This window comes from Anopheles stephensi, chromosome 3 (genome assembly GCF_013141755.1).
Source record: "Anopheles stephensi strain Indian chromosome 3, UCI_ANSTEP_V1.0, whole genome shotgun sequence".
Lineage (NCBI taxonomy): Eukaryota > Metazoa > Arthropoda > Insecta > Diptera > Culicidae > Anopheles > Anopheles stephensi.
The window spans coordinates 57,060,813-57,080,596 of NC_050203.1; the positions used below are offsets into that span (position 1 = coordinate 57,060,813).

The following is a 19,784-nucleotide window of genomic DNA, read 5'->3' on the forward strand; positions in this document are numbered from 1 at the left end:
CCCCTCCTTCTTGTACTGTGTGTTACCATGGGGATGGAAAATAATGGGGGAAAAAAATGGGCGGACAGAAACAGGAAACCACAATCGCTCACTAATTGATAAGGAATAGAGAAGACAGGTTGGGAATGGAAAGCGGGCCAGCCAGTATATTGGATTAATTTTTGCTGTAAAAATTGTTGCGGTGTTTAAATCATGTGACCGCACGGGCGGTTAGTTATGCCCGGTCGGTGTGTACAATTGTATGCTTACTTGTTATCAATTAGCAAACGGCAAGGGATAACCATTATTACGGCTGTGCTGCCTATTTAAAGCTGGTAAATAAATATTGATTTGTATCCACTGGTGGATCGATCGAGGAGGATGAGGATGAGCTTTCTAAATTAAAACCTATGACGGGGTTTTTTTTTCTGATGTGTGCAGTTCATTAGAATGAGTTTGAATAATTATGGTTTAATCAATTCGCTTGAAGTTAAACATTTCTAGTGTTTCAAATTTGTTGATTAAATGAATGGGTTCGTTTAAAGACCGGCTTACATTGGTCCTACTGTTACAAGCACTTGACCCTGTGTCTGTCCATGCCAACGCCAGCCTGTTACCTACCGGGAGGCTTGATATCAAAATCAAATCGAACCTCTGCTCTCGTTTTAATTAAAACCCTTGTCAGGTGCGGCATACACACACACACTCGCCAGCCTGGCTCTTGATTTGTTGCATTAGAAGCTTTCGGCCGCTGCCGAGCCCCCACCGTCCAGGCTTTAAACTGTGGGTGATTAATAATTCTGCTTTCGGAGTTTTATTTTTTGGACAATTAAATTACGCGAATGATTTGCGAACAAGCAAAATGAAAAACTGGAGGGAGAATAAATGTATCATCATCTTGCCGTGACAGGCGAAGATCAAAGAGATTTGGTCGAATCAACCGGGTTTGTTTTTTGCGTATGTCGTAACGGTTTGGGTAAATTGAGATCATTAAACGAGAACGGTTTGGATGCAATATGTTTGAAAAAAGCAGGTAAGTAAGTTGCTATTTGATTGAAAATTAATAAGTGATAATTTTTATCACGATTTTTTTTTTGAAATAATAATTTGGAAATAATAAATTATTTAAAAATATTATTTTCTACCACAATGAGGAACCAATATCTGGACTGTCTGTCTGCATGTGGATAAGACTGAATGTCAAGTTGTTGGAAATTGAAGTGTAGAAAACTAGTGATAGGAAGGTCAGGATCGTTCGAGATTGAACAAAATTTAGTTTCCCGAACCTCTTGACGTCCATTTCTTTGTGAGGCTGCAGCCAACACTTATTTTATTTGTTTATAATTTCAGTATGACGGCTTGACGCCGTATAGTCAACACCGCATGTGTTGACGATTACAAGTTCACAAATGTTAGCAAGGCATTTCCTCCCTGTTATTTTGCCTTATCCCGGGCATGCTCGGTTGTGGGTGTGTGGCGATTGCAGTGTGGATATACAGGTCTATTGTAGAGGTTGTATCGATGATTTGGTCCGGGTCTATTGCTGTAAGTGATGTGTTGATTGTAGTGTGGTTTGTAAACGGATTATCCTTCCGTCTAGCGGATCTGTATTGTGATGAAACAAAAACCAAACAAAAAAAAAAGCAGCGATTTGGACATTACATCCATTTGCCGGCGTACAGTGTTCTTCAAACTGCCCAGCAGTGATAGCCCTAGTTCGACCAGGCCAGCACCGAACTCAAAAGCTATCGGCGAGTGCCATCCCGTAACAGCAGGGTCTCTGCTAAGCACGGAGTTGAACACGCCGACAACCTCCGAACTCAACGCCAGCAGGGCTGCACTCGCCCCATCAAGGCTAGACAGAGATAAAGAACACTATTGAGAAAAGTTTGCCTCCCTTCTTACGACAGTGTCGACTTTGACCCCGGATGCTGTTGCTTCGTCAACGCATCACCCGTGGCACTGCAAAAAAAAAACACTATCAACAAAGACAACACAACGAATAACGAAACAGGAATGGTGGATATGGATTGGAAGGATAATAGGATAAGACCGTTGTCTCTGGCGAACCGGAAAATGAGCCTCATGTAGGCGAGGTCCCTAGTCGCCAACACTTCTCTAATTTCTATACCCGGTCGTCTGCCGATGCTCTCGACTGCCCCCAACAAGAAGGGCCTAGCGGTTTCAAACTCCACGCAGGACCACAGAAGGTGATCCACATCGTGAAATCCGTCACCGCAGCCACACACCTTCGTGCAGAGCCAGAGAGCTGCAGATGAGCATTCAACGCGAAATGATTCGACATAAGTCATCATGTGTATAAATGCCCGGTCAACAGAGAGCCCCAAAAGAGATCGAGAAAAGGAATCGCCCGAGTTCGTCCGCCTTCCACATGCTCTGCCAGCGAGACAGGAAAATTTGCTGTGGTATGCGAAGAAACTCTCGAGCCGTGTAAAAATGAAGTACTGATTTGAAGGTCTCGCTGCTTTAATCAATAGTGCATACAAGATTGCGGCTAGTTCTGCGGTGTAAACGCTACAAGGCTCCCGCAATCTGAAAAATGCTTCGGCGGACTCACTAAAAACACAGAAGCCCTCCTTAGAGAATGATCCATCAGTGTAATACTGGCTTATTTGGTCTAAATGGACATACTTATGCATGCTTGTGGCAAATTTTGTTTGGGATTTGACAGACGACCATTTTCTTCGTCTTCCTTGGCACTACAATCTTGAAATGTCTTGGCCTGCCATTTCTAGCTTTTTGTGAATTGATTTGCCCGTAGCAATGTGGTCACCCCTGCGTACAGGAGAGGCGGTCTAGTCTGGATGGGATTTGAACCTCGGTCCCTGAAGCGGGAAGTCTGGAGCGTCGGACGCCACCGGACCGCTCCTTATTTGTTCATCTGTCAAATCCCATATAAAACCTTGCGTAAAAAAGTATACGATGGAGCTGTCACACCAGCCTAAGCTTATTATTTTACAGTTGTGTTGTTGACTCATCTACTTCACAGCTGCTTCACTCTGTTGGCTTGCTGAAGAAGTCCTCATTACTGCACTCGTTCTAACGCCAATATTTCATCTCAGTTTGGATCAGAAAACTCCTCTTACCTGGTGGATGGCCGTGCAGGTCTAATATGATCATCGTTAAGCTCATCTAGTGAGATTATCGTTAAGCTTATAGATCTCGCCATTATTGTGAAACTTTTATGATTCTTCCACTCATGTTAGGCTAACTATCTTTCAGAGCATCTTCCACTTAAACGCCGTGTAGAAAGAGGAATTCATCGACTTTGGACAGAATGCATGGAATGGAACTTAATAGTCGCTCTTTTCTCTACTGTAATTCTAGTTGAAAAGGTAAATTGTAGTAAAAGACTCAGGTTCAATAAGGTCTTCATCGGCGACATGGAGTTCTTCTTGGGCATTACCGCCTTTAGAGGTTTTGGCCTGCAATATCTGGCTTCCTTGGCTTAATATAGCCAGTCTTGCTCTGTATAGTCTGCGGAGCCCAATTTGAACCTCGGTCCTGCCGTACGAAGACCGGGTGTGGTGTGGTGCCATCATTATTCTAGACTCCCTTTCTCAAGACAAGAAGCCTAAAAACCCCCTCTCTGCCATTTCTCTGGGTTTACTAGACTTAATGATACCACGCAGTTGGATAGTCAGTCAGTCCTCACAGCGGAAGAACGGTCCGGATGGTATTTGAACCTCGGTCCTGTCGTACGAAGACGCCGTTGTCGCCTCTACCACCGGGCTGCTCCACTATTTTGGACTCTGTTCCGCTTTTCTTCGATGCTGTTATTAGATGTTTTGCCCCTTACACGATCCGCACAGAAGAGCTTTAAACCAAGGATATTAATGCCATTAGTTTATTCCGCAATTAAGATTGACTTTTACAAGCTGGTTCCCGAAATTTGTCTCTCGTGACTCGAAGGATTTTCTCCAGAGCTAGGTTAAAGCCGGTCTAGACGAAGCGCGACTCGCAGTGCAAACTCGATTTTCAGGCTGTCGGTTTTTAACATATAAAACTCAGCCTTTTTTTATAAACCATACAAAACTCAGCCTTTTTTTTCGCAAAATCACAGCTGCACTGAAAGTTGCGCTTCGTCTAGACCGGCTTTAAGCGAAGACAGATAACCCTTGATTGTAGCAAAGGGTCCTGGGAGTATACCATTCTTGTCGGTCATTATCTTCTCAAAGCTTGCTAATAGTTCAATGCATAGTTTTACCGTGCCTATGTTGTGGTTATGAAATCAATGAAGTGATGGTAAGAATTTGAAATTTCTAAGATCTGGTTTATTAGAAATTTCCCAGCCCAGCCATCTATTCTAAGATCTGGTTTATGATGAAAAAGTAATTACTGATAGATTTTTGAATTCCTTCCGGTAGGGGTTTAGTTGCCTGTTCTATGATTGGGAGACTTAATCAATATGCTCTAACCTCAGAGAATATTACCTTTACCTGTTACTCGAGAATAAAAAAGCGAAAACAAATAATAATTTAGATTAATTAAGCATACAAAAAGCTCCAATTGTTAAAAAACGCCGTTCAACTTATTAGCGACTCTCATGAAGTTTATGAAGAAGAGACATTTTCGCCTACGCCCCCTTTTTGTTCTTATTTATGATGGACGACCTGGACCTACGCTTACTTTAAACCTACCTAAAAACTTTAAAGACGGAATCAATTTCAAGAGCATAGCTTCAAGTGACACAAGGGACGATACAAGTACTGCGATGATACTTTCACCAAAGTTAGTCGTAAACCTTATTAATCCAACAAAAATTTATAAATCAATAAGCTTAAAGCATTAACTGTATCTCCAGCATCATCCAAGGCGCTCGAAGTACGCCGAGAGATGTAGAAAGAATTACAGACATTAAACCATATTCATCATCCGACCTGCATGCGTAATGCACATGATCTATTGATTAAGCCATGTGGATGTGATTTATTGGCTGCACTATCTAGCCGACATACTGTACCACCTAAGCTAACGCATCGCCCTCAGACCTCCATAGCTCATAATATGAACCAACGTCTAACCCGTTTCTGCGGTACAACACACTACGCCCAGCCCAAAAGTTTGGATATCATTTGCTCCCCAGTCAAGCAGCTCCTCCCCGGGGGAACACTAATAACCCGGAAGGCGCAACATAATCGTACGTAATTTCTGCACACGTCATCCATCAGCATTCACCGCACAAAACAATGAACGTCCTGTCTGTCCCGGCCTAAAAACGCCCAAGATCTGTATCCCACTCACTCACTCACCCTCCCACTAAGCTCATTTGGGTCCCATTTGTGCAAAAAGTGCATCCGTATCCGCTTCCGAATTCTTCTACTTTGGGGAGGGAACACACGCACACAGGAGAGAGGTTTGGAGCGATTTTATCGTACCAGCACCTCTGCACAGCACAGCCCGAAATCAGTACAAATGGGTTGTGTGCTAGAGAACACAGGGAGTGTCAGTGTGTGTGTGTGTGCTCGGGGGGAAAGCAGTGTTTATGAAGCTGGAGCATTATTTATTGCACCCGGGGTCAGAAAAGAAGGCATCACCGGAAGAAGAAGCCATTCGCCATTCTTATTCCGATATGTGCAAAGGCGTGTGGCGTGGTGGCTTTTTTTTCCTGCGGGGTGCAACAGATCTGTCTGTTTAGTGCAAAACAATGCAAATTGTATGAATGAAGTCACCCTTTTTCGCCCCCGAATACCCCTTTTAGTGTTGGGTTTTCCGCCCGGGGGATGCGGTGGAGTTTTTGTGTATGTGGCAGCCACCACCGAAAGCAGCTAAAGATTGCAATACTCGCCTCCGGATGAAAAGTTATGATGATGAGATGTTATGTGGATTTCGGAAGACTCCGGAATATGTTAATTAAGTTGGATGACGTTCCGCATTAATCCATCGCTGTTCGAATTTGACTCTATCAGCTTTGCGTGCTGTGCTTCGAGAACTGGGAAAACATGTGACTGATGGAATTTAATTACGATTTTAGGCTCCAATAAATAGCTTTGATGAGGATGAAGTGAAGAATTATTTTTTCCCTTTTTATTCGAATCCGGTAAGTTCATGTTTCTTTGAAGTGAAGAGAATTTCCGATATCATCATAAATGTCTTGACATGAAAGAAAAGCTAGTCAATAGTGCACTGCCGTAGAAGCTTCAGCTATAGCCTAGCGCTCCAGCGTTCTGCGCTGTCCCGGAATCCTGTTTCCTGCTGCTGCCACGATGATGTTTGGCACATTGCATTTACTGTCAACTGGCGTTTTGCGTTTGGCACAGCAGTTGCAACAGCAGCGTTCGCTCCCTCCCGCCGAACTGCCGCCGGATGCCGGTGTGCTAAGGGAGTGTTTCCGCTCTGTACGACGGGTGCGGGTGTGCTTTTCTTTGAATAATCTGCTCCCGGGTGTCGCTTCCGGTGGGGGGAAAAGTGGCCTGGAAAATAAATGGCCAACATAACTCAAATGATGCCAAGTGATAATCGTAAAAACAAACTTGTATTTCTCACACGTTTCGCACACGTTCGCACAAAAAAAGGGGGGCGGAGAAACTGGCAACGGAACACAGTTGCATCCGTCGCGTAGGTTAGGGAGGATGTTGGGGTAGAAAGGATCTGGCAGGATGGGATGTAACACAGCAGACAAGAGTTCCGACCTCACACACACACACACACGGTGGGTCACGGTTCGGGAAGAAAGTGAAGCGAAACGAAGCCGTCTTGCTGGGCGAAAAGCGTACCTCACAAAGGTTCTTACGTGCCGAAGAACGTACCGAGAACTGCAGCTTTAAGGTTTCGGAATCGGTGGTCGGTGCAGCCACGGTGACACGGCTTTCGGTTACGGTGAATAATTTTGTCATTTAGTTGCCATCGTGTTGTGCGCTTTTCGACTCGCGTTGCTGGGCTGAAGCAGCCAGATCCGGTTCCACGTCTGTTCCGGCATGTGAAATGTGAGTGAGTCAATATTTGCGAGACGAAGGAAGGCGTATTCTGGGAGGCTAAAGAGAGTACCGCCAGAATGCTAGCAAGACGTTGGAAAGTAGCTTGAAGGGTGCTATATAAATATAGTCTTAGAATATGAAAAGTAGGAATCAAAAGTGACCTGAGGGTGACTGGCGAAAATGGGATTATGGGAATTGTTGAATACTGAGTGCACCTACGTCAGGGCTTATTTTACATGACTTATTTCTGTTGACAACTAGTATACCGGCATACATTTGTTCTGAACATCTGGATTGTTTTATCCCAAACTATTGGCAATTGTTCATTAAGTTTGAACGCCAAACGTGCAGAATATCGTATGGCCACAGTTTTTCGAATCAACAAGTATCTATGGGAGGATCCTTATGAGCATCCCCGAAAATCGAAAAAAGGCGAGGTTCAAGGTCCAAGGTCGTAGTGCGTATTAAAATCGGTTCTTGCAAAGATTTCTCCCAGTCTGGTACGTTCCACCAGAAACCTTTGTCAAAGATGACTTGCACGGAAATTCAAGAACCAGACTGTGACGTCACTTGATTACAGAAGCTGTGAAGAAACTACAAGTGGCCCGTTCGAAGAAACTACTTTCTTTGCCGAAGGTGGCACAAATGATGTATATTTCTGAACTCCGACGAAGTGCTCGCTGTGATCATCGTTTTCACCAGACTAACTGGAGGAGCATTTCTGGGAAGATGAAATTGAAACTTCAAACCAAGCATCCGTAAATCGTGTAATGATTTTCGGTTTGGTGGCGTCATGGCTTTTTGGTTGCAGTGACGCAGGTTTTAGAATGAAATTAAACTATAAAGGAATTTTGAACGAAGCCATCTGTTCTGAAGATCTTAACACTGTCCAGTAACAAGATGAAGCATAATGTCATACGTCGAATCAGACCTTACGTTGGTTGATGGAAAGTTTGAAGTTTTGGTCCGATGATGTAGATTTGTTCAACAATACGGACGTTGATCTATTAAATTGTTCCAAGACTTTAAAAAATTACTTTAATGTTATTAATTGAAAAAGGATTTTTGTTCCACAAGTTTCCTGGGATTTACCTGACTTGATTTTCTTCTCCCTATAGCTGGATATCAGTATCTGCTGCGGAAGAACGATCCTGATGAAATTCGATCCCAGTTTTGACATGCAGATAGCTAATGCCTTTAGAACTTTTACCACAAAATAACACAATGAAATTTTTTTAATTAAAAACTTCCTGTTCTAAGGACAATAGCATCCTTAGATGAAATGGCAAACAAAACGAGTTGATATGATATTCTCAATCCATGTGCCATGGATCGGAACAGATGGAAGTCCGATGGTGCCAGATCCGGTGAATACAGCGGGTGCTGTAAAACATCCCATTTGAGGGCACTAAAGTAGTTTTTCACAGGTAGCGCAACATGTGGCCGAGCATTGTCATGCAGCAGAATAACTTTGTCGTGGCGTGATGAGTATTCCTTTGGTTGTTCCCGCAGTGCTCGGCTTAAACTCATCAATTGTTTCCGGTAGCGTTCACCAGTGGTAGTTTCTCCCGGATTCAGAAGTTCGTAGTAAATGAGGCCGAGCTGGTCCCACCAAATAATACTCAGCATAACTTTCGAGCAATGGATGTTCGGCCGAGCTGGTGATGTTCGGGTATGACCGGGGGATCGTCATGATTTTTTGCGCTTAGGATTGCTGAACAAAATCCACTTCTCGTCTCCCGTCACGATTCTGTGCAGGAACTCCTTTCTGTTGTGCCGCTGGACCAGCAATTCAGACATGACGAGACTGCGTTCAATGTCCCGCGGCTTCAACTCGTATCGTATGCATTGGAGGGCAAATGGATACGATACGAGCTATTCCTGTATAGTTATAGTCTGTATTACAGGGTTTCCGAGAAGAACTAACGATGTGCGAGCCATTTCTGGGCAATGGCTAGGATGAAGTAAACAATTGCCAGCTAGAACTGGCGATCTGTTACCCTTTCTGGACTATAGCCAAGTTGAACTAGACACAGGCTAGGTTGAAGTGGAGGATGGCCACGTTGAATGGAAGTGTCAAATTTGAAACGATTGTAATGTTGTTTAAATTTTGCCTTTAGACAGAAGATGACAGTTGAAGTTTATGTCTATAGTCAATGACTCGAATTCTTTTTTTTTTATTCATAAAGAACGGCCTGGCCGTATTGCTAATGACTCGAATTCTTTTAACTATTGTTTTGCATATTTTACAGAAAGATAAAAAATACATTGGAAAGCAAAAACAACATTACAATAAAAAAATATTTGTTTCTGAGCATTGAAACATGTCCAATGCGCAGTAAATAATAATTTTTTGATTACACACAAGCTCCGTTGCAATTCAAGCGTTCTCTTTCAATTAATATCCTTTAAAAAAATAATTACAAAAAATATGTTTTTTACTGGTCATTTTTAAATATTTTTTAAGCGCTACCCCAAACGTTTGCTAACGCTTCAGCAATCGATTCAAATTTGACATTTCAGTTCAACCTGGCCATCCTCCACTTCAACCTAGCCTGTGTCTAGTTCAACTTGGCCATAGTTTAGAAAGGGTAACAGATCGCCAGTTCTACCTGGCAATTGTTTACTTCATCCTAGCCATTGCCCGGAAATGGCTCGCACATCGTTAGTTCTACTCGGAAACCCTGTATCCCTAACGCGTTCAGCCGTGACGATATGGCCTGACAAGTTACACCAAGCGCGGCTGCAAGCTCTTCTTGCATTTGGCAGTGATTGTCCTCCAGTAAAGCCGTCAATTCTTCATCGTCGAAAACTCCACGGCGAAATTACCGCTTTGAAAGCTTCGAAACCAATCCCGACACTTTGTTTCGTTTAGAGCAGCATCGCCGTAAACACTCGAAAGCTTTCGATGCGCTTCGGCTGCCGTTTTCTTCGCTCGAAACAAAAATCGGCAACACCTCCCGCATATGGCGCATATCCGGCTCAAAATCAGATATTTTCAAGAACTATGAACTTTCACTCGCACGAAATAGTCACTAATCTGTTTACACTGTTCGATTATATCATTCCCGAACTGAATTTAAGACGTTTGTAAACGTGAAAATCACACCACAATCCACAGTGGCCCCATCCATCTCAAAACAGCCGATATTTATTTGCGGACCTTAAGCCCCGTTCTTGCCATGTGAAGGCCAGCGCCTCTGTCGCCTCGGCCACTGGCATGCCCCTAGGGAAAAGTATAGTTGTATGGGATATGGAGAACATTTACATGAGCCGTACAAAAATGTAAAATTAAATATTTATTCAATATTTTCCACTACTTGCTAGAGGTTCAATTTCAATAACAATCTCTTCTTTCTCATTTCTATAAAAACTGGTGATCGTATAGTTCTGTTAAGGAGTGTAAAAGAAAGTTAATAACTAAATAAAAACAAAATGAATTTGAAGACTTACCATTTGCCTGCATCATCCTGCGCTTGTACTCCATTTTCGGACCGTTGCACACCATACCAACACACCATTTTGCATGTCCAGTTTATGACAGTTACTTCCCATTGTAGCAATTTATTTCAGTTTTTTTGTCTTATCTGTTTTTCTTCGTCTTACTTTTTACCTCTATTTTCGTTTTCCCGTTTCCCGCAATGACTCTCCACTTCCTCCTCCCACCAACCACAGCATCCAGCGTTTCGTGTTGTCTTTCCATGTTTTTTTTTTCTTGTATAATGTGTGCTTGTGTGAAGGTTTCTTTTTTCTTCTCTCTTATGTTTCCAATAATTGAACGATTTCGATTCGACTTTTCACGTGTAAAAGTGTGTTTGTGTGCAGACGTTGTTTTCTTTCTCCATTTTGCTGTTTTAGGTGTTTCCTTCACCATTTCGGCCCTCAGCCCTCAGCCAGTTTTTCGTTTAACATTTCACTTGTCTCTCTTGGCCATTTTCGGTTTTCACCAACAAAACACCGCACGCGAAGAAGTCCCTTTATACTGTGAATGGTAAGTATGTGTGTGTCTGTGTTTGTGGGGGGTTTTTTGTTCGTAGCACTAATTTGCACAAAATGAGCACTCCACTGTTGTTTTTGCCTCACGAAGATGATGCACGTGTTTTTTTGTTCTTAACATTAAGATGTTGTTGTTCGCTTCATGTTAGCTACGTCTCGCCTGTATTCTTATCGTTTGCTTTCACTTATCTATTTTCGGTGTTCTAGTTAGTGTTCGGTTGAAAAAGGGTTGTTTTTTTTTCTCTGGCTTTTTTTCCATTAACTTTTATTGTGTTTTTAATATTGTTTCTTCCATTTGAAGGAAGAACGAACCGACTGACTGTGACTGACGGATGTGACCCTTCAGCGAGGATTTATAGAAACTGGATTTTAATGCATCCCTGTTTTTCCTCTTTTCTTTGACAAAAACAAATGCCAAACAAAATGACCCCGGAAAGACTCACTACTACGCTGATACGGTTCGGTAGTATAAAGATCGTTAATTTTCAACGAATGTTTCCCCCATTCCGTCAGGGTTTCGTGTGTACGTATGAATGCTTTATGTTGATGCCGGGATGTGTTCCGGGAATGATTATAATGTCTGTCTTTACTTGTGTGTGTGTGTGAGTGTGTCTGTGGTGTTTTCAGGAGATTCTTTGTGGTATGTTGAAGATATTACTTGCAATGGGGAAAGAAAAAGGGTTTTCATTCACCTTCACCACCATACCCACGCGCGTGTGTGTATCGTGCGGTAGTGTAGTGGTGGTAGAGTTTTGCCTTTCATTCTTTAATATCATTTCACTATATTTACAACTAGGATTTTGGTATCGCTATTAATTAATATTTACTGCACACACACGCACACCACCCTTTCCACTGTGTGTTGTCCCCATTCCTCGGGCCACTGTTCTCCGCCTTTCCGCCAGAGGTTTGGAGAACCACTCTCGTTCGTTTCCTTTTGTTAAACATTCTTAGCATTTATGTTACTGTGTGTGTTTCCATCTTCTGTGCTGCTGAGCTTCACCTAGTAGCTAGGGGTGGTTTGATGGAGCCATCGAATTGATCACGTTCAACCCCCCGGTTATGCTCATCAACCCCCTGGACAAACAAGTATAAAACAAGTGTTTTAAACCTTTTCCCCATAACTGTTTCTCGATATCCCGCGGTGATGAAAAACTGGAGGAAAACCCCGGGGAAACGTGTTTCTATGTTTTCTTTTCTTGATAGGTAATTTTCCCAATTGCATTGTCTCGCACCCCACACACTTGATGTGCGCTGAGAAGTTGCTAGTTTTTGTTTTTGTTTTCATTTACTATAAACTCGCGTGACACGGTACATCAACACACACACACAGTAACGTCTGTGCGTACGTATCAAACTCCCACTGTTTGGTGAGCGGATACATGTTTTATCGAGTTTGTTTTTGCTTCTGTTCTGTTTTTAGTCTATTTGTTTGCGGGGTTTTCTTCTGGTTTTTTTTTTTGTTTAAAAAGTCACTAATATATATGTGTATGTATAATAGTGTATATATCGTTTTGTTTGTTTCACTCAATTAACTAACGGTCTCGCAAAAAATGTGTTTTTCTTTTTCTTATCGGAGAATGGGGATAGGAAAAAGGATTGTTTTGTTTGGTTGTGTGTGTGTGTGTGTTTTTTTATATTTTTGTTTTCTATTTTTCCCTTCTCTTCGCTTCTGGATGTATTAGGTTTTTGAAGGATATTTCTCTCTCTCTCTCTCTCTATTGCACACTTTTTTGTAATTTTTTATGTATTTTCATCCCAAACACCAGTCCGCTGCTCCGTCTGTGTTTTCTCTTTTCTATTGTGTACGTGATTAGATTAGGATATTTCGTTCGCTCCCAGCCTTTCTGCTGCCGGCTTTAAACGCTGTGGATGTGGATGTGTACTAGCATAAGTCTAACATTGTTTAGTTTATCATTTTTAGGATACAGAATCGTTTCGCTTGTTGTTTCGTTTTGTCATGTGCGCTTATGTTGCGGCTCACTTGTGAATGAGGCGCGCAACCGCAGTCGTTCACATTTGTTTTTCACCTTCGTTAAGTCGTGTTTCGTTTGTTTTGTTAAATTTACATGACCGCACTATAAATACTACCATCAACTGGCTGAGCATATGTTGTCGTTTTCCATACTTCTCTTTAAGGTGTCTTGAGAAGTGAAAAATGTTACCACGGCAAAGAAACTTTAATGCAGGGAATGTGCAATTATATATGTGTGTTTATGTGTGTATATATGAATGAACGAGAGTGGTTTAATTGTGTGAAGCAAAAAACAAAACACACAATTCAACATGGAATACAATGATGGCGTCGACGTACAGCAGCACAACAGAGGGGACGTTCTTAAATGGTGGATGTTCGGGAGAGTGGCTTTCTTCGCATTGTTTTTGTTTCCAGTCGGGAGGATTCGGGATTTCTTTTTGCAAATAAGCTACGATTTTGCTACGATGTTTGCCCCCGTTTCGATTTAGCTAATTATGCCGATTTGTTTTTTAGTCTAAGTAGTGCTGGGATTTCTGCTTTTCGTTTACAATTAGTTTAGGGAGTTTTGCTCACCGTTTTTTCATACTGTTGTGTACCACTTCCGTACGAGTGTGTGTGTGTGTGTGTGTTTGCTTTTACTACTAAATATCTACCGATGTGTGTTTTATGTGTTCGCGTGTGTGTGTATAATATACGTGTGGCGTAATGAATACTTTTTGTTGTAGTGGGTTTTTAAAAATTCTACCGCCCGAAACTGTACGCATGGACGCACAAATTCGTTTTTCAAATGTACGTTTGTGTGTGTGTTTGAGCGCTTCCATGTTTCGTTCTGCGGTTGTCTTACAAAACAAGGAGCACAAACATCATGTCACTGTTTAAAAATGATCAGCTTTTCCCACACGCTCACGCGATGGAGAGTGATTTGCTGAGGTTTTTTTTGCTGTTCTGACGTAGAAAACTCAATAAAAGTTTCGAGGGAATAAACTAGTGTTGCTGTGGTTGATCGCTTCCAGATATTACAATACAGATACCTGCTGAACGATGCTCACCAGCTTAAAATATATATTATCGCCATTGATTTTTTTTTTTGCGTTCAAACTCATACACACCCGTCGCTACGGTTAGCTGTGTTACGTTACCCTTAACTGCCCACCCAAATGACTACTGGCCTTTAGTACCCTTAGTAGTAGAGCTTCTAATTGTTTCTCTTACGAAAAGTAAAAAAAAAGTGTTACGGGTTTCGTGTTATGGCATTCGAAATTAAAAAAAACCCCTTCTTCACTCGAAGTCGATCTCCAATAAATCTCCCCGATTACGATTACGCTTGCTCTGCCTCTCACTGCTGCCATCACTTTTGCATCCGGAGCCCGATAAAACCGAGTTGTAAAAATAATTATTAAATTAACTATTACTAACTTACCGAGAGGAGAAAAAACCTAGCTTTACATAAAACAAATCAAAGTTTTTACAGTCTTTGGATACGCATGTGTCAGTGTGTGTGTGTAATATCAGTTTCGTTTTGCTTTGTTTCGCCTTGTTCGTCTTCCAACCTTCCGTTAATCGTAATAAGTATCTTATATCAGTTAAATAAATGTTTCCTTACGATGACACGGGTTTTTTTGCTTGTTAAATTTGCACACGACACTTTCACAGTTAAAACTAGTCGTTCATAATACTCATAATGGATGAACTTGCAAAATGCTTCCTCTTGTTGCATTGTGCTGCTCCCATACGTACGGAGCAGCAAAAATTACGGAGAAAAAAGTTTGGTATAAAACTAAACCAACTTTTTCCCCCTCCTTTTTCTAATACGAGATGGGTAATGGGTACGGTTGAACGGAAATCTCAACTTCGGGGTCGTTAGGCCCGACTAGCATTTGCGCTTCGGAATGGGTTCTGAATGTGACGATGGATGTGCTAATGTGCGCGACTTTGCTGTGGTTGTCTCAATACTTGTTAGTGGTTGTATATTTGATTTACTTACGGCCTAGAGTGTTTACACGCAGTCGCTTAGTCGCCAATTTGCTACGATGTGTTCTATTCGTTAGCAATAATTGTTTAAAAAACATGTACCATGATTTTCCGTGTTTCCTCCCGCAGTGCCATACAAACGCTAACGCGAGAAGCCATCATGGGCGAACGAAATTTGCCATCAAAAAGTTCATCTCAATCACCGCATTTTAAAATGGGCTCCCGAAATAGCTTACTCTGTTGAGCCACAAGACAAACCCCATCATATTTCCTTCCCAACAAAAAATTGGTGCTGCAGTTCAATGTAAAGGGAACAAATGCTTTCTAAAAACAAATAGTAACATCGTTCCTATTTGCTTTCCCGTTTCGTTGTGTGTCTATGTGTGTTTGTAAAAAAGGAAAGAACTAAAAGCGAACGCAATGCAAAACAAAACAAAACGTAACGTTTGTTTTCCCTATTTAGAAAGTATCTCTTACAGCTATTGTATTGTTATTCTATTCGTAAAACGAAAAGAAACTATAACACAAAGTATTAAAACACATCTAAAGTAGAATGTACATCGAAATAAAAAAAAAACTTTACACAACTCTTTAACCATTCCCATGTGTCCAAGCACCCGCGCGTGTGTGTTTCCTTCTTTACGCTTCCTTGACTTTTCGAGACTTCCCGTGGCCAAATTTGTTGTTTGTCTAATTCCGCCGGTACATAGGTTTTTTTTCCCGGAAGTGCAGAAATGTTTTGCCGTTGCCGAAAATTGACAGCGCCCAAAGGGAACAAAACAACTACAAGCACATGTGGTTCGTGTTCGACCAAAATAGGGAAGCCGCGCCGCTTAGGCGTGAAGATAAACAGCCGAGAAGTGGTCGCACGGTTAAATCAACACTGGACAAAGAGAGAGAGAATGCGCAGTGCTTGTTTATCAGAAACAAAACAACCAACAGTTTTTATTTTCTATTGTAAAAGTTGGAAGAGAAAACACAAGTGGCATAACCGTACGGGAAAGTGGTGGTAAGTTTTGAGGTTCCATCTATTGATTTTACGATAAAAAATCCATCCCAACCGGGATGCGCATGGATGCGTGTGTGTTTAATGCAATTAGTGTTTGTTAATGTTATTGTTAGAATGGAGCCATCGACTTGTTTTTGAGACTCTTGGTGAAAAGCTTAGTAAAGAAAAACGGGGTGTCTGTATGGAAAGGTTCATGTACCGAGAGCTTCCCTTCTATTGGCTTTATGTAAATGTTTAGTTGTCTGTTTCGTTCCTTAATTCTTGCTACAGCTGTGTATCGCTGTGTGTGTGCATGAGTGTGTGCGAGTATGGTGCAGGTTTGTAAAAATCGTTCATATTTCTTTCCTATTGCAGTATATGTACAAGTTTGTAAATTATTTGAGTGTACTCACATCCCAATGTTCGTTCCCTGCTGGCATGTGTGTGTGTGTATTAAAATTGTATATTTGTAAAAGAAAGTGTTCAATAAAAAAGTGTATTGTAATACGTGGAGGTACATAGGTAGTTATTATGGAGCAAACAAGACAACAGAGAGATAAATAAAAACTGTGGGCAAATTCCCAATAACAAAGGGAGGTAGTAGAAACAGTGCTTGCCAAAACAAAACACTAAACCAACAGTTGCGCACTAAAAAGGATTAGTGAAGAAAAACCAAATTCATTTGTCTCTTATGAAACCACTCACGTCCATTTCTCGTTGCTTGTAAAGGGAAGAACTTGCATTACGGAACACTATCCGCTCACACCCAACATCTTCCAACCAACCCAACCGTAATAGGAGCACAACTTCCAGCAAAATATAAAATCATTTTCATTCACACTACTGCGGAGCATAAGCTTATCAAATGTTGTTCGAAAAACTGTTCCAGACGGAATCTTTTTCACCAATATTCCACAATTTATCACAAATCTGTCATCTGCTTTGTGTACTCGCTGGTTACTTCTTTTTCACCGACAAGAGGTTAGAAATGAAGTGCAAATCTATCCCTAAGAGTGCGAGATTTACGCCACAAACGAGAGCCAGCAAAAAAAAAAAAAAAGACGAAAGTCATTTACGCCTGGGTGATGGCGTCCTAGCCCGGGGTAGTGGGAAGAAAGCCTTCAAGAGATGTGTCCTTAGTGATATGGAACAGACAATTTGTCCGATATGGCCAAAAGGACATAGTAGCGATGAGTAAGAAAAGAAAATAAGATTCTTTGCCTTCCTATTTTCATTTTCCTATCCCACCTACTCCGCACAAAAAAAGAAAATGATAAAACTGTTCCTCCAATCAACAGTTTACAGCATGGCGGTTCGAAGCGAACTTCTCCTATCCAAAGGAACTCGGTGGGAGCCTTGGGTGTGATCATTTCAATTTTTCACGCTTCAGCACTTTCTCATTCGTACGAAGGAAAGAAATATTGCTCACCACCCAGCCCCACGATGGACGCAGAAGGCATTATTATTATGCCACCCTCATTTTGTCTTTCAAAATTTGGACAAAACTGGAAAAAGCAGTGTGGAGTGTGCTGAAAGTTGCGTTGAGCTGAGAGCGCTCATTTTGGTTGGAATTTGGCCACTTTGGCTGGAAATGATGCCGTTCGGGCGACCGGGCGGGTGATAGTACACGGCTGCCGCTCGGTCTGCCATCTTCGTCCTTTTAGATCAAGCAGCGATAATTCATGTGCTGACTCGCTCTCTCTTTTTCTCTCTCTCTCTCGTTCTCGTTCTGTATGTGTATCTCAACTTCCCACCTTTTTTTTTTTACTTTTCCCACTGATCGAACCGCTCGATACCGTTCTGCGGGTGAGTATGACTCGCCCCATTGACAGTATTAACACACGCACACATACAAACTTCGTCCACATTCCTAGAGGGGGAGACCCAATCTTCTAACGCGCGCGCTTAACCGTAACCTTAACTGTAATCTCAACAATGATTATAATTAAACTTTGGTTTAAAGTATGCTTGTTTTTTTTTGTTTGTTATTTATGCTCGACTGCTTTCTTCCTTTCTTACTCGTCTATTCTTAACCGCTTTTCCCTCAGTCGCTTCATCGTTATGTCCCTCGTCAAAAGGACAGACACACAAACATGGCAGGAAACCTTTGTCCCTCGTTTTTTTTTGTTTTGTTTCGTGGGACAATTAAAACAGGCGGATTGAATCAACGGAAACCGAAATGCAAAAACGAAATGTTCCCGCGAACCAAATGTTGCATTTTTGCTCTCCACTATCCTGTACCGATAAAATATGGGGCGGCAAAAAAAAGGGCTCGAATAAAACGACCCGCTACTCCCGCACCAACCTGCGTTCAAAGCACTTCAAGTTCCGCAGCCCGCATACTGTACCGGGTACTAGGCGTCTCCATCGAATGTGTAGCGACCGTGTTGTGAATCACACCGACGGACTTGCGTTTTTCGTTTTCCCTTTTTTTTTCATTCTACGCTCCTCTAGATGGCCATCTTCACTCACCTGTCCTCATCCGCACGGCGGTTCGTCTCGGTCGATTTGCTTAGGCCTAGGACCCGATTGTGGCTTATAAAATAAGTTCGCCCGGTCAAGATCCCGGCTGCTCAGGGTCCCGCCGGGGCGCTGGTAGATTAAATGGCAGTTCTACGGTTTCATCAGTTTTGGGCGAACTGTTGTGGATGCGGAGAAGAATGCTGTATGTGTGATCAGTGTGCTGTTCTTGTTGTAGAGTGCTGCTGATGATCATCCGGTGATGACTCACTCGAAAAGGGAAAAGTAGGAACCACCGCACGCTTCTGTTGCTTCCCACTGTTTTTCTTTTTTCACCTTACGGGCTGAGTTCGAAGTAAATTATACTAAAACGCACAACCCCGCAAATCGGTAGCTGTTGGCAACGCAATCTCGTGTTTCAGTCGTCGTTTTGTGTTTGGTTGTTGTCTCCAATCTGTCTCCTTCGTGACCGTGCGTGGGAACCCCGGTCGATGCACGTGGTTCGACTCGATTTGCATTTTCCTTTGTAGAGCGATGCTGGGTGCCTGGGTGCTCTGTCTTGTATCTGTTTTGTTACGTTTCGGTGCGCTGTTGTTGATTTTCTTCTTTTCGCTCGCGTTGTGCTCTTGCTAGAGTGTCATCTGTCACCGTGCTTACATCCGGTGATTTGCTCATCTCCCAGGAACTTCCCACGTATCGCCCCAACGTACGGTCGAAGGAGACGCGCGCACTCACGGTGGTATCGATCGGGCGAGCAAGGATTTAATTTAAATCATCAAGCTCAGTCGGATGATGATCGCCGTACATGTTGGCCAGCTTGTCGAACCGAGGTCCCCAGGCATCCAAATAGTCGAATTCCTGCACCTCGTCGTCCGTGCCTAGTGGGTTTGATTGGGGTAAGAAAAGGAGGCAAAAAGGAAAGAGCAGAAAATTCAATGAAATATCACGCATAAGCTGCTTACAGTCAGGCTCGGTTCGCAGACAGAATTGTCATTCAACGAAGGACACAGTAGAAGCTAGCAGTTGTGCCAAGGAATGTTACAGCGAGCTTGGCTGATGCCCGATAGCGAAACGTATCGCATACCTCCCAAGAGGTTTGATTCATTCCTTTGCCAACGAAAAACAATCCCCCGTCAGGATGGTGGAGCAAACGGGCTGGGCAAACATTGGTCGGCCAATTGGTTCTGAGCCAGCTGACCAACAAACCACAAGCTAGTACAAATACATTAACTAATGATAGATAAAATGGCGATTCGATAAGACGAAGGACATGGCTAGGTACCAGCCTAAGTATTGTCGTACAATAATTGAACGATAACCGTGGTCCGAGGCTTTACGGTTTCGTGGAAACTTTTCCATCAGAAACAACAAATCAATGCTTCGTATCACAACTTGACAGAGCGATTTCGTTTGATCGATTCGTAAACCCTTCGTCCATGTGTGGCACCAAGCGGCGGACGTGCAAACGTGGTCA

At 42.5% G+C, this 19,784-nt stretch overlaps 1 protein-coding gene and 1 long non-coding RNA gene across 18 annotated transcripts in view; both read right to left on the reverse strand.

Annotated features, from left to right (window-relative positions):
* Positions 1-6,012: 6,012 nt before the first annotated feature.
* Positions 6,013-6,970, reverse strand: LOC118509263. Its single transcript, XR_004905854.1, has 2 exons — positions 6,717-6,970; positions 6,013-6,413 (listed from the first exon to the last, which is right to left on the reverse strand). It is a non-coding gene; the product is annotated as an uncharacterized LOC118509263 (long non-coding RNA).
* A 3,476-nt stretch (positions 6,971-10,446) lies between these two features.
* Positions 10,447-19,784, reverse strand: part of LOC118509260 (neural-cadherin) — a 234,516-nt gene continuing 225,178 nt past the window's right edge. For 16 of the 17 annotated variants that reach the window (XM_036049609.1, XM_036049607.1, XM_036049605.1 and 13 more), the window contains one exon: positions 10,447-19,188. In XM_036049609.1, the coding sequence (XP_035905502.1) occupies positions 19,073-19,188 (116 nt within the window). In that variant the 3' untranslated portion in view covers positions 10,447-19,072. The remainder of the gene's footprint in view (positions 19,189-19,784) is intronic. The other variant, XR_004905852.1, reaches the window with a different exon arrangement.